Raw genomic sequence first — 15,960 nt, forward strand, 5'->3', positions numbered from 1 at the left:
TTAAAATGACTAACTTCATCATCATCATCATCAATGTCCCACTTCAGTCGCCCAGGTGTGTTTAACAAGCCTCCTCCACTCCTTTCTGTTCTTCCACTTTTCCTGTTCCATTACTTCCGCCACATCCAATCCAGCTTTTCTAATGTCCTTCCAAATCTGATCCATCCACCTCACGTTCGTAGAAATAACAGCGAACAGGATTAAAGCACTTGTAGGAGTAGTTCACAAACCTCCGAACATAGGCCACTTAGAAGATTTTGAAGCTGACTTAACTGAACTGCTGCCAGACTACCCTCACACAATAATTATGGGAGATTTTAATACAGACTTAATTGACGTAACTTCTCCTAAAACCACGCAACTTAAAACATTATTTCAATCCTATAATATGGACATCTTGCTTCTCTCTCCAACTCACCACACATCTCATTTGCACACACTGTTAACCGAAACGCTCCCAGAAATGTATTACCTATCGACCATTGAAAAATAGAAATAAAGATAGACTCTTCAAGGACGCAAGCAAGCACGCAAGATTGACAATCTTATGTTAATTTTAAGGACACTTCCTGTAAAGCATTACAACTACAGCCTTACTCAAAGTGACTGAGGATGTTCGACAAGCAATAGACAGAGGATGAATCACAGTTCTAGTACTACTAGATTACAGTAAAGCTTTTGACAGTGTAGACATTGACATATTACTTGTAAAACTGAAGGCTCTCCATTTTTCTCAGAGTACGATTGCTTGGATGCATTCTTATCTTCACGGACATGAACAATGTGTGAAAGGTAATAATGGAATTGTTTCCTCGTGGCACCACGTGAATAGAGGAGTCCCTCAAGGCTCTGTACTTGGACCTCTTCTTTTTGCACTCTTTGTGAATGACATATCATCGAATTTAAGACATTGCAAATACCACATGTATGCTGACGACCTTCAACTCTACACAGACTCTACAGCACAAGACCTTCAGGAAAATATACTCACTAAACATTGACTTCCAGACTGTTAATGAATGGTCTGCTGCCCACGGCCTCCAACTGAACGCTACAAAGTCACAAGTAATCCTTCTTGGCCATCAAAATAACGTTCATTGCCGAGAGTAATCCATCAGAATGTTGCAATTCCTTTTGTACCACAAGTGAGGAACCTCGGTGTTATCATGGATGAACACATGACTTGGTCTGAACATATCTTACATATCTGCCAAAAGGTTTTCTCTGCTCTTCATTCTTTATATAAATAAATACATATTTCCAATAAAACTTAAGCAGAAATTAATCGAGGCTCTTGTAATGCCACATTTCGACTATTGCGATGTTGTTTTCAATGATGTGAGGCCATTGTTGTCCCTAGGGCTACACCGTGCTCAAAATGCATGTGTGAGGTATATATGCAATCTAAAAAAATATGACCATGTGTCATCATCTTTTCTAGAACTAGAGTGGTCGTGACTCAACGTTCGCCATAATCATCATACTCTGTCCTTCCTCCAACCAGTCCTTACTACATACATCTTCCCCCATCTTACCTCTCTCCTCATTATTTCTCAAATGTGCATAACAGAGATACAAGGGCTCAAACATCAAAGCTGCTCGTCATTCCTCACCATCGAACTGCAACATATTATAACCCATTTTCTGTGTTTGTCGCCCGAGAATGGAATTGCTTACCGAATGACGTCAGAGAACTACCAACCACAAGGTCATTTAAAAGAGCGTTAAGAGGTACAGCAGGATACGAACGAACTGTGCATTTCTAGTCTTTTATTGATGGTGTTAGTACATTATTATCACTAGCTATTATTATTGCTGTTATTATTATTATTATTATTGTTATAAGTATGTTTATCTCAGTGGGGTGGAATTTTATTTCTGTTATAAAGTATTTAGATTGTCTTTAACTGTGCTATACTTAGTATTAATTATGGTAGTGTTAACTTTGATTCTATGTACAAATTGGTTTAGTGAGAGAAGGCCTGATGGCCTTAACTATGCCAATAAAGACATTTATCTATCTATCTATCTATCTATCTCGGTTTTCCAACTAGTCTCTTTCCCTTAAATTCTCTTCCCATTCCCTTCTTGCTATCCGTTCCTTTCCCATTCTTTTTACATGTCCGAACCATCTCAGTCTTGCTTTCTGTATCTTCTGTACTAATGGTTCTATATTTAGCTCCTCTCTGATTTTAATATTTTGAATTCTATCTCTTCTTGTCTTTTTACCTGATGTTCTTAAAAATTTCATTTCTACTGCTTGTCTCTTATTAGTCACCAGCATTTCCAGTCCATATGTTACAACTGGTATGACATACTGTTTATATAATGTTAATTTCGTTCTCTTGGGTACTTTGTCATCCCATAAAAACTTTATGACTTGATGATAAAATGTTGTACCCTTACTTTTTTTTTGCTACTTGCTTTACGTCGCACCGACACAGATAGGTCTTCTGGCGATGATGGGACAGGGAAGGGCTGGGAGTGGGAAGGAAGCAGCCGTGGCCTTAGTACATTTACTTAGTCTGTTATTAATTTCGGGGTTGATTTCAGTAATTCCATTAATAATACTACCCAGATATGTAAACTGCTTTACATTCTCTAACCGTTCTCCGCCTATGTTCACTTGGCTTCTCTTTTTCTCTTGTTTGTGGGTTACTGTAGTCACGTCCTAGTTCGTGAACCATGGGCAACGGCTGAGTGGCCTAGTAAGTGGTCCTGAGAGTCGGGATACCAGTTGCTATGGATTGGGAGTCGGCATCTCGGACATATTCTGAGTCGTGGCCCTCCTTGTGCTCAGGCGGCTAGGACTATACAATTCACCAGTGGTCCATAACCCGTTAGAGGAGAGATCCTCACTTGGACTATGTGCCAGTAGGGCAGCATCCTGCTTCATGAATTTACCGAGCTCAGAACACTTTAAGCAAGCCTCGGACCTGTGGGAGTAAGGAAGTCCCACTCCCATTTGACAGGCGAGGGACTCCTTAGAAACAACTTGGCGAACGAAATGGAATTCGATGGGGAGCTATCAATATTAATAGGGCTTATGGAAGAAAGAAGGTAGAACTGGCTGAGTCAGCAAAGAGGATGCATCTGGATGTGCTTGGAGTAAGTGATATTCGGGTAAGGGGAGATGAGGAAGAGGTAGGAGATTATAAGGCGTACTTGACGGGTGTTAGAAAGGGAAGGGCAGAGTCTGGGGTAGGGCTCTTTATCAGGAATACCATTGCACGCAACATAGTTTCTGTTAGGCACGTAAATGAGCGAATGATGTGGGTAGATTTGTCAGTTGGAGGAATTAAGACAAGAATTGTGTCCGTGTATTCACCATGTGAGGGTGCAGATGAAGATGAAGTTGACAAGTTTTATGAAGCATTGAGTGACATTGTGGTCAGGGTCAACTGCAAGGATAGAATAGTATTAATGGGCGATTTCAATGCGAGAGTTGGGAATAGAACTGAAGGATACGAAAGGGTGATTGGTAAAGGTGGGCAAATTATGGAAGCTAATAGGAATGGGAAGCGTTTGCTGGACTTCTGTGCTAGTATGGGTTTAGCTGTTACGAATACATTCTTTAAGCATAAGGCTATTCACCGCTACACATGGGAGGCTAGGGGTACCAGATCCATAATAGACTATATCTTAACAGACTTTGAATTCAGGAAATCTGTTAGGAATGTACGAGTTTTTCGCGGATTTCTCGATGATACAGACCACTATCTGATCTGTAGTGAACTAAGTATCTCTAGGCCTAGGGCAGAGAAAGTGAAATCTGTCTGCAAACGAATAAGGGTAGAAAGTCTCCAGGACGAGGAAATTAGACAGAAATACATGGATGTGATTAGTGAGAAGTTTCGAACAGTATACAGTAAGCAGGTTCAGGATATAGAAAGTGAATGGGTGGCATACAGGGATGCTGTAGTAGAAACAGCAAGGGAATGCCTAGGAACAACTGTGTGTAAAGATGGGAAAAGGCGAACTTCTTGGTGGAATGATGAAGTGAGAGCAGCCTGTAAACGTAAAAAGAAGGCTTATCAGAAATGGCTCCAAACAAGGGCCGAGACAGACAGGGATTGGTACGTAGATGAAAGAAACAGAGCGAAACAAATAGTTGTTGAATCCAAAAAGAAATCATGGGAAGATTTTGGTAATAACCTGGAAAGGCTAGGTCAAGCAGCAGGGAAACCTTTCTGGACAGTAATAAAAAATCTTAGGAAGGGTGGGAAAAAGGAAATGAACAGTGTTTTGAGTAATTCAGGTGAACTCATAATAGACCCCAGGGAATCACTGGAGAGGTGGAGGGAATATTTTGAACATCTTCTCAATGTAAAAGGAAATCATCATGGTGGTGTTGCAAACAGCCAAGCTCATGGGGAGGAGGAAAATGATGTTGGTGAAATTATTCTTGAGGAAGTGGAAAGGATAGTAAATAAACTCCATTGTCATAAGGCAGCAGGAATAGATGAAATTAGACATGAAATGGTGATGTATAGTGGGAAGGCAGGGATGAAATGGCTTCATAGAGTAGTAAAATTAGCGTGGAGTGTTGGTAAGGTACCTTCAGATTGGACAAAAGCAGTAATTACACCTATCTACAAGCAAGGAAACAGGAAGGATTGCAACAACTATCGAGGTATCTCACTGATTAGTATACCAGGCAAAGTATTCACTGGCATCCTGGAAGGGAGGGTGCGATCAGTCGTTGAGAGGAAGTTGGATGAAACCCAGTGTGGTTTCAGACCACAGAGAGGCTGTCAGGATCAGATTTTGAGTATGCACCAGGTAATTGAAAAATGCTACGAGTGGAATAGGCAGTTGTGTTTATGTTTCGTAGATCTAGAGAAAGCATATGACAGGGTACCGAGGGAAAAGATGTTCGCCATACTGGGGGACTATGGAATTAAAGGTAATTATTAAAATCAATCAAAGGCATTTATGTTGACAATTGGGCTTCAGTGAGAATTGATGGTAGAATGAGTTCTTGGTTCAGGGTACTTACAGGAGTTAGACAAGGCTGTAATCTTTCACCTTTGCTGTTCATAGTTTACATGGATCATCTGGTGAAAGGTATAAAATGGCAGGGAGGGATTCAGTTAGGTGGAAATGTAGTAAGCAGTTTGGCCTATGCTGACGACTTGGTCTTAATGGCAGATTGTGCCGAAAGCCTGCAGTCTAATATCTTGGAACACCGGGCGAGTTGGCCGTGCGCGTAGAGGCGCGCGGCTGTGAGCTTGCATCCGGGAGATAGTAGGTTCGAATCCCACTATCGGCAGCCCTGAAGATGGTTTTCCGTGGTTTCCCATTTTCACACCAGGCAAATGCTGGGGCTGTACCTTAATTAAGGCCACGGCCGCTTCCTTCCAACTCCTAGGCCTTTCCTATCCCATCGCCGCCATAAGACCTATCTGTGTCGGTGCGACGTAAAGCCCCTAGCAAAAAAAAAAAAAAAAAAAAAATATCTTGGAACTTGAAAATAGGTGCAATGAGTATGGTATGAAAATTAGCCTCTCGAAGACTAAATTGATGTCAGTAGGTAAGAAATTCAACAGAATTGAATGTCAGATTGGTGATACAAAGCTAGAACAGGTGGATAATTTCAAGTATTTAGGTTGTGTGTTCTCCCAGGATGGTAATATAGTAAGTGAGATTGAATCAAGGCTGTAGTAAAGCTAATGCAGTGAGCTCGCAGTTGCAATCAGCAGTATTCTGTAAGAAGGAAGTCAGCTCCCAGACGAAACTATCTTTACATCGGTCTGTTTTCAGACCAACTTTGCTTTACGGGAGCGAAAGCTGGGTGGACTCAGGATATCTTATTCATAAGTTAGAAGTAACAGACATGAAAGTAGCAAGAATGATTGCTGGTACAAACAGGTGGGAACAATGGCAGGAGGGTACTTGAAATGAGGAGATAAAGGCTAATTTAGGAATGAACTCGATGGATGAAGCTGTACGCATAAACTGGCTTTGGTGGTGGGGTCATGTGAGACGAATGGAGGAGGATAGGTTACCTAGGAGAATAATGGACTCTGTTATGGAGGGTAAGAGAAGTAGAGGGAGGCCAAGACGACGATGGTTAGATTCGGTTTCTAACGATTTAAAGATAACAGGTATAGAACTAAATGAGGCCACAACACTAGTTGCAAATCGAGGATTGTGGCGACGTTTAGTAAATTCTCAGAGGCTTGCAGACTGAACGCTGAAAGGCATAACAGTCTATAATGATAATGTATGTAATGTATGTATGTCCATTCTCCTTTCCCGAAATCACCTCATCATTACTGATACTGTTTTATACATTTTATGATTTCATCCATCAATATAATAAACAATAATGGCGACAGTGCACTTCCTTGCTTGAGACCTTTTTTTTGTATAAAATTTTCAGAGTTACCACTCCCCACTTGTACACTGCTTTTACTCTCATGATACAACATTTTTATCTTGTTAATTAATGATTTTAGTACATTCCTTTTCAGTAGGCATTCCCATAACATGTTTTCACTTAACTGTATAATAAGCTTTTTCCAAATCCAAAAATATGAAGATGATTTCCTCGTTCCTATCCAGATGTTTTTCCATTATTGTTCGCAATGTAAATATCAAAGTCTATTGTTGACCTATTTGGTCTAAAGCCATATTGTTCTTCCTCTAACTGTGCTTCTATTATATCCCTCAGTCTTTTGTTTATGATTTTCTCCATTATTTTTAGCCCATATGACAATAGGGTTATACCTCCCCATCCTTTTCAGTTTTTACATAGAGCAAGCAGTAAAGGAAATCAAAGAGGAATTTGGAAAGGGAATCACAATCCAAGGAGAGGAAATCGTGACCTAGAAAACTGTCGATGATATTGTTATTTTATCTGAGACTGCAGAAGATCTCGAGAAGCTGCTGAATGGTATGGACGAAGTTTTTGGTAAGGAGTACAAGATAAAAATTAATAAGTCCAATACAAAAGTAATGGAGAGCAGTCGAATGAAGGCAGGTGATGCAAGAAATATTAGATTAGGAAATTAAGTCTTAAAGGAAGTAGATGAATATTGTTACTTGGGTAGTAAAATAATTAACGATGGCAGAAGGAGGACATAAAATGCAGATTAGCACAAGCAAGGAAGAGCTTTCTTAAGAAAAGAAATTTGCTCACTTCACACATTGATATAGGAATTTGAAAGATGTTTCTGAAGACTTTCATCTGGAGCGTAGCTGTTTCGTCCTCTTAGAAAATTTATACAGAGCGTGCTCTTGGCCACGTCTCATTTGAATGACCAGAATGCATCTGGTTTCCGGCAATGAGAGAAGACAGACTTGATCAGTGACAACATGTCGGCTAGACATGCATTCATGGCCACATGGCCTCAAACTTAATCGATAGCCATCCAGGCATTTCATTTTATTGTTTAACGTAAGACTAGTTTCTATGCCTGTGTTAATCATGTATAATTGTAATAAAAGTTTTATAATAATAATAATGTTATTTGTTTTATGTCCCACTAACTACTTTTTAAGGTCTTCGGAGACGCCGAGGTGCCGGAATTTAGTCCCGCAGGAGTTCTTTTACGTGCCAGTAAATCTACCGACACGAGGCTGTCGTATTTGAGCACCTTCAAATACCACCGGACTGAGCCAGGATCAAACCTGCCAAGTTGGGGTTAGAAGGCCAGCGCCTTAACCGTCTGAGCCACTCAGCCCGGCAATAAAAGTTTTATTACATGTAATATTGGTGAATGACTGGCCCTATGGTCTTGTCACGTGCTTAACCAAAATACAGTCCACTACAAGAGTAATCATCGCTGTTTAGTAATACAACATGTGTGCTACAGCATTCAGTTCAACACTCCAACAGTAGCATTGTATGGTAGTGAAACATGGAAGATAACTAGCTCAGAAAGAAAGAGAATAGAAGCTTTTGAAATGTGGTGTTACAGAAGAATGCTGAAGGTGAGATGGATAGATTGAATCACAAAGGAAGAAATACTGAATCAAATTGGTGAGAGGAGATCGATTTGGCTAAATTTGACAAGAAGAAGAGGTAGAATGATAGGACACATTTCAAGACATACAGGACTTGTTCAGTTGGTTTTTGAAGGAAGTGTAGGCAGTAGGAATGGTAGGGGTAGACCAAGGTACGAATACGACAAGCAGATTAGAGCAGATGTACAATGCAATAGTTACGTCAAAATGAAAAGGTTAGCACAGGATAGGGTGGCATGGAGGGCTGCATCAAACCAGTCTATGGACTGATGACTCAAACAACACACCTCTATAATTTTTACATTTCTTCCTGTTTTTTTGAACAGTGGTACAATGCTCCCTTGTTGCCAATATTTAGGTATTATTTCATCTTTTCATATGGCATTGAGGGCTCTGTATAGCCACTGTAGTCCAATGTTTCCTGCTGCCTTAATCATATCAGCATTGAATTTGTCTTTTCCACTTGCTTTACCATTGGTCATTGCTTTCACTGCCTTTTCAAGTTCCAACCATGTTATCGGATTCTCTTCTTTTTCTCCATCTATTATTTCTATTTTCTGAGCAGTCATCCTCATTATAAAGTTTTTCAAAATACTTTGCCATCACCTTCTCAAGACCCTTTTCGTTACGCACTACGGATCCATCTTCTTTCTCTAATGCCATAATTTTTGCTTAATTTATTCTTTTCGATTTTATTACTCCGTATAATACTTTCTGATTTCCTCGACTATCTTGCTCAATTTTGTTGATAAACTCTCTCCAACATTTCTCCTTTTCTTCCTTGATACTCCTCTTTACTTCTGGTTTCAATCTTTTGTATTTCACATGTAACCTTTCTATCTTATTCTCATTCCTCTGATATGTGTTTCACTTTTCCTTATCCATTTCTTTCTTCACCTTGTTCCTTTCTTTAATTTATTTTTTATTTTGTCTGTCCACCATTGTGTCTCCTTTCTCTTAACCTTTGCTTTTGTTTTGCCGCATACCTCAATTGCTGCTTCCACAAATGTGTCTTAAATTGTCCACTCTTCTTCTCCACTTCATATTTCCGTGTTAGGCAACTTCCTTTTTATACAATCTTGGATTGCCATTCTTTTATCCTCCTCCTCCAATTCCCAAGTCCTGATCTTTGGTTTCATGTTCAATATAATTTTAGGGATTTTTACTGGTTTTAATTCCACAATTAATAATCTATGATTACCTTCCATACTTTCACTGGGGATTATCTTCGTATTCATGACGTATCTTCCCCACCCTCGGTCTGTTATAATAAAATCGATGAGTGTTCCATACTGTCCATCCCAACAATATCGGCTGATTTATGGCTATTCCTCTTCATAAACAATGTGTTTTTTATTATCAGATTATTTCTGATACAAAAGTCCAACAGTTTCTCTCCAACTTCATTTCTATCGCCATACCCATGTGGGCCACGAACATTCTCATATCCCATTCTATCAGTTCCCACATGGGCATTCAGATCTCCCATTACCATGATCCCATCTCTAACAATATGTGTTTCCCGTTCATTGAGGAACTCTTCTTTTTCTTCCACACTGCATCCTGTCTGTGGAACATACACCTGCACTATCTTCAGTAGTTCCTTGTTTACATGTATGTGCATTATTATAATTTTTTAATTTACATACTCAACTTCAGGTATTGAACTAACACTTGCACGAACATCAGCATTACCATCATACTGTGCAACTGTAGTCAGAGACTTGTCAATTCCATTTCCATTTTTAAACTTCCATCCGAGGCTTGTATTATAGTTGAAAGAAAGTACAAATTTACTCATCTGCTGACCTGCTAAGCCTAACGGATCTGAGGATTTTCTTTTGGAGTTTACTCCCTTAGCCTGTGAAGGTCCCTCTTCTCCACAAGATCTTCTAATTTTCCCCAGAGAGGATGGGTTGCCTCATCCACCATCTTCGCCATTCCCAAGGTCTCCTTCTCTGTCTAAGATGCTGTTAAGGTCTTCACCTGTAACCCTGGGCATGGGTTCCACGTTATACCCCGTGAGACTGGGTCCCTGCCTGAACTTAGCTCTCCATCACAACGACCTACCGATGTGGAGGATACCCACCCCCGCAATGTGGATGCGCCAGACAAGAATTACTCAAGTGAAGGATAGGGAAGATGACCCTATCTCTCTTGAGCCGGGTTAATGGTTGTGTATGATGCCACAACTTCTTGCATAAAAATAAATTTGTTTAATGGAAATTAATGTTGAAGTTTAAAATGAATAAACACCTCTTTGAAGGAAGTACATTGTACCTGAAAGAAAATCTGCAAATATTTGCCTGATATTTTTTCTGTTTGTGTTAATTACCTACAGATAGTTGCTGGTGGTCTCTGCTCTCTTTCACAACTTATGGTATCAAAAGTGATGATCAAACTCACAGAAATGTTCAAAAGCACAAATACTATGTCAAAAAATAACTCCCATATTCAACTGCTGTGACGATGGCTTTGTATCTTCTCATACTTTATTTAGCACAGCATCTGCAGCTTAGTAGTACTTTCTAATTTAACAGTTTCATGAACAACTATGAATACCACAAATGTTTAAGTCAACTTAACAAATAACTACAACATTACCATCATTCTTATTGAAGAAATAAGTTGCTGACTTTGTCATGATAATTTCAACTTCCCTATACTTTAGACTTCTACTTACACACAAAGCTGTGTCTCTCCAAGGTCGTCTTTGTCATCGCAAGTTTCTTCTTTCAAGTTCTGTAGAGAGAGTAGACACCATCCTTTATTACAATGAAGAATAACAACACTAAGTCTAGTTAGATACCTTTATTTATGGCAAAGTTAGGACTCACTGCGCTCTCTTACACTAAACCATTTTAAAATATGGAGGGTGTTTAATATATAATGCAACACTTTTTTTTCCTAAAAGCAGGTTGGTTTTATTGAAGATTCAAATACACCATGTTATTTCCCAAACATTTTGCTACAATACCCTATTTTTCAATATAGTTTCCATTCAATCCTATGGCCTTGTCACCATAATGTACAGGCCTGTATGCCTGCATGGTACCACTCCAATGGTCGATGTTGGAGCCAATGTCCTCCATCGATAACTTCCCCATTATTCATGCAGTGCTTCCTGCGGAGTGATCCTTCCTTGAGTCAAACAGATGGAAGTCAGAAAGTGTGAGATCAGGGCTGCAGGCTCTATGAAGAAGAACAGTCCACTGAAATTTTACGAGCTCCTATCGGGTATGCAATTTGTGTGAGGTCTTGTGTTGTCGTGGAGGAGGAGTTTGTTTGCATTTTTATTTATTTATTTATTTATTTATTTATTTATTTATTCATTCATTATGCCTTTTGTGGCTGTGAACACATTCAAGTCAATTCTTCAATTTCCTTAGAGTAGCGAAATACAGTTCAGAGTTGATTGTTTCACCACAAGGGAGGACATTGAACAGAATAACCCCACTCAGAGTCCCACAAGATTTTACGAGCTCAGCGTACGCTTTTGAACTTTTTCTTTGTCAGAAAGTTAGTGTGGCGCCAGTTCACGGCTTGCCGTTTTGATTTCCAGTTCGAAGTGATGAATCCATGCTTTATCGCCTGTGACAAGATTTGACAAGAAATTGTCTCCTTCAGCCTCATAAACGAGCACAGATGTTTCCTCATTGATCTTCATGGTCTTGTGTTAGGTGGCATAGATGTTGATTCCCATAGGCAACCTGAAATATTTGTCCCGAATGAGTAAATTTATAATACCAATGTAGTTGGTCCAATATTGGATATTATAAATTCTACAGTTAACTCATTCCTGGCTGCCAGCATTTTGCCCTAGTGTGCTAAACTGGGCTCATCAGAAGGTAAATAGCACACCCACCAAGACGCATGGCTAGTGCATACCATGGAGGCCACTGCGTAGGCTATTTGGAGCCACCCGCAGTGCCAATGCACTATGAGAGACTTTGTCTCATTTCCAAAAATTGATGCCTGCCTGGCCATCAGATGACATAGATGTTGATTCCCATGGGGAACCTGAAATATTCGTCCCAAATTAGAAAATTTATAATACCAATGTAGTTGGTCCGTTAATGGACATCATAAATTTTCCAGATAACTCATTCCTCATTCAATTTTTTTCTTCTCAATTTAGCAGTCCCTTTTCTTGAAGATTATTTCCAATGTTGGCTACTTGTACCCTCCTCCTTACGGTTCACTCACTCACTCGTCTGAAATATAGCAGTGGAGTCTCCCGCCTAAATTGGGAAAGTTGGCAGGTATCCATATTTTATATAAGCAACCATCTAGTTTTCGTAAAATTTAAATGAATATTGAAAAAGAGATACATTTTAGTAGAATGAATTAAGATTCAATATAAGAAATTTATGTTCCACCTTTTTTGCCAGTCATTGTATATGTATATAAAGTGGTGTATATCTGACTTCTGAGACATCATCAAGTCTAAGCTGTTGGGCGGAAATACCTGAAATTTTGCATGAAAGTTATCACAGTAAACTGTTTCAGGACTATGTTTCATTTCAAAATACTGCCCTGTCATTTGCAGAAAATACAATAGCTTAAACTAGGATAGTGTGTCCCTTCCACCTTCAAGCACCCCAAAACTACAGGACCAGCACAAATCAAATTTGGCATGGACATTTCCCACACATTCAGTCTTGAGCAGGTTTCATTCATGAAATAACCTTCATGAATAACCTCTTCCGGTCCAACGTCGAGGTGAGCTCGACATTATGTTTCGTTCTACTTGAGAAGTTATTTATTGAAATTCTTTGACCTCATTGAGGTCGATCGATATCCCTGGAGTTTCTAGAGCAATTTTTTGTGCACAAAGGAAGCCGTTCTCTTATCTCCACGGAAAAAATATGAGATATATGTAGCCGTGTATCGTCATGGTTACCCGCAGCCTGTCAGCTGTGTTTACATGGAGTAGTGCTGCACACGTGTCATACTAGGCGAATTTATCTGTGAATGCTAATTGTCTCAGTTGAATTTACAACATAAAAGCGGCAAATATGAATGAAGACCAAATACGTATGCACGTTTATTTAGATAGCTGTTACGATGATTATTTATTTGAATTAGACGAAGAGTTTAGAGAACTGTCAAGTGAAGATGAAGGTGTATTGAACTCCAGCATTGCACGTGAAACTTCATCGACTGGACCTCCGCGTAAAAAAGAACGGAATGATCCCGGACCATCATATGCTGTTTCTGAAGATTCAGAAGAGGAATTTCCAGTGACTGCTACAAAAGCAAGAAAACATGCGAAGAGAATGGTCCGGGGCGGAGCACACAGCAATGACGACGCTTTTCAGGTCAGTGTTGATAATTTGAGTAACAGTAATGCTGAAAATACTTCCGCACATAAAAATGGGCACGAAAATGATAATAGTGTCTACCGGAATGTAACATTTTACGATAGTTAGCCTCCTAGACTAAGTTATTTATCAGGTTGGGAAACTAAAAGACCACAGGTTTCTTCTAGCTGCATCACTCCACTTCAGTTTTTATGTTATTTTTCACTTCTGCACTGATGACAAAAATTATTATGTAAACTAATTCCCATGCAATAGAATATACTGTAATAATAATAATAATAATAATAATAATAATAATAATAATATAATTATAGTTACTAATAAAAGTTCTGAGTTTAATCTGACTACGTAAAAATGTGCATAATTAATTTGGACCAGACTGTTGGAACATGTGACAGAATATTGAACATGATTGATGTGTTTGCCTTTCCGCCACCAAGCGCACGTGCGGACGTTGGAAGTATCGTCCTTTCTGGGTTATATCTGAAATGCATCTTCTGACCGATATGGATGAGTTCTTCCACTGTAATATTTCTGACTTCATTCGTAGTGTTTTCCTTTAGATCCTGTTTGTTTGTGCTTGCAGTTCTTATTTTCAGTTGTGACAGTACTGTCAAATTTACTTATAAAATTGTGAATTGTTGATCTGGAAGATGCACTGCTGTTATGAAAGCACCTTTGCAAGTGAACAATCCAGGCTTCGGCCATCGATTGAGAACTCCTCGAATGAGCACTAAGCATCGCAGCTACAAACTAGCTTTCAAGGTCAGGAAAACGCCCTGTCATCAGTCAAGAGTTAGATATATAGATATTCTAACATACAATATTTTTTTTATTTCAAAAGAGGCACCTGAGCAAGGGCTGATAATGGTGCAGTACAACTGATTACATTTGGCAACAAAGATGAGATCTGAGAACATCAGCTTCTAGGACAAAAATATAATATACTGTACAATGAATTATAATAATATTAAGGTATCATAGTGATAGAAACCAAATATGAACAGCAGTGATATAGTACACTAAATCAGTACTCTAAAGGCTTGACATTTTTACTTTTAGAAAATTAACAAGCTAGGTTTTAAAGATGGGTAATTTAGCAGCTTCTCGAATATGCTCAGGAAGGCTATTGAGAAACTTTACAGAGTCATGCCATAAAGAATTAGTGCCATACTTAGTAGACTTTGATGATGATTTACAGTGAATTTTAGTAGATTCTCTTGTACTGTATGAATGTTTATCAGAATTCAAGTTGCACAGTGTGTTCGAATGAGCTTGTCCATTCTTCAATTTATACAACATAATGGCTGATGCTTTTTTACGAAGATCATCTAGTGACAGCACATTACAATACTGATAGACCTGTATGGTTGGTGGTAAGGTGGGTAAGTTGAAGAGTATTTTCAGTGCTCTTTTCTATAAGATACTGATCTTTCCAAATTGTTCTTTACTGCAACATGCCCAGATATGAATCATGTAATTCAGGTGCCTTTCAATTAATGCATGATAAATACTCTTCAACAGTCCACGAGAAACTTCGTATTTTAATCGGCTGAGTACACCAATAGGAGGAGTTATTCTATCACACAGCATTGTGATGTGATTCTCCCAAGTTAGCGACTCATGCTAAGTCCTAGAAATTTGGTTGATTGAACTCGAGGTATCACTTGGTCATAGAAACTTAAGTTGATGTCCAGAGGAAATGTACATAATGGTTTGTGAAATATCATATATTTAGTTTTAGTATAATTAATTCTTAGTCGGTTGATAGTAAGCCAGGTCTGAATTAAAGATATGTTACGTTGCATCTTTGTTTCAAGATTATACAACTCCCTGTGTGAAAAATATTTGTGTCATCAGCAAATAATGACAATTTGACGAACAGTGGCAAGTTACCGATATTTTGACAAATACAAGAAATAATATTGGTCCTAGAACAGAACCTTGAGCCACAACAGTTATTATAGTCTGCAATATGCGTTCTGCTCCCATACAACTAACAAACTGTACACTCTCTCTGAGATAATCTGTAAACCAGTTAAGTGCTAAACCTCTAACCCCTGCTGCTTCCATCTTCAGTAGCAAAATGTTATGACCAACTGTGTCAAATGCTTTCTGAAGATCTATAAAGAGGTCTGATGCTACCATACATGAGTCTAAGGACTCCTGTAGCTTAATAATAATGTCTTCCACAGCATTGTAGGTACTAGAGTTATGCAAAAATCCATACTGATATGGATAAAAATAGTCATTACATTGTAGGTATTTTAATAGCCTATCTTTGACCACTATCTCTAGGATTTTTGATACAATGGGAAAGATTGATATAGGTCTGTAGTTATTAAGATCAAATTTATCAGACCCTTTATACACAGGTGTGACCTTGGCAATTTTTAACTCACGTGGAACAGTACCTTCACTTAACGATTTGTTGATTAACTTTGTAATGCACGGAATTAAATGCACAGCTAGACTCTTAAGTAGGTTATTACTAATACCGTACACATCACTACTACGGCTATTTTTTAATTTTCCTATTATTTCCGCAACTTCAAGGTCATTAGTAGGTTTCAAGAACAATGAATTACTCGGCCCATTTCCAATATTAGGTGATTTGTGGGTAGCAGTATTGGTAGCTACTGTTTTTCCTATATTAATAAAATGG

The 15,960-nt window shown here is 38.8% G+C and overlaps 1 protein-coding gene across 3 annotated transcripts in view; it reads right to left on the bottom strand.

Moving 5' to 3' along the window:
• LOC136882074 (zinc finger protein 501) overlaps positions 1-15,960 on the bottom strand; it is a 197,929-nt gene that overhangs the window by 162,226 nt on the left and 19,743 nt on the right. For all 3 annotated transcript variants that reach the window (XM_067154579.2, XM_068229318.1, XM_068229319.1), the window contains exon 4: positions 10,655-10,713. Coding sequence is in view for 2 of the 3 variants with exons in the window: in XM_068229318.1 (XP_068085419.1) it covers positions 10,655-10,713 (59 nt within the window). In the remaining variant the exon portion in view is untranslated. The remainder of the gene's footprint in view (positions 1-10,654; positions 10,714-15,960) is intronic.

Source organism: Anabrus simplex, chromosome 10 (genome assembly GCF_040414725.1).
Source record: "Anabrus simplex isolate iqAnaSimp1 chromosome 10, ASM4041472v1, whole genome shotgun sequence".
NCBI classification, from domain to species: Eukaryota; Metazoa; Arthropoda; class Insecta; order Orthoptera; family Tettigoniidae; genus Anabrus; species Anabrus simplex.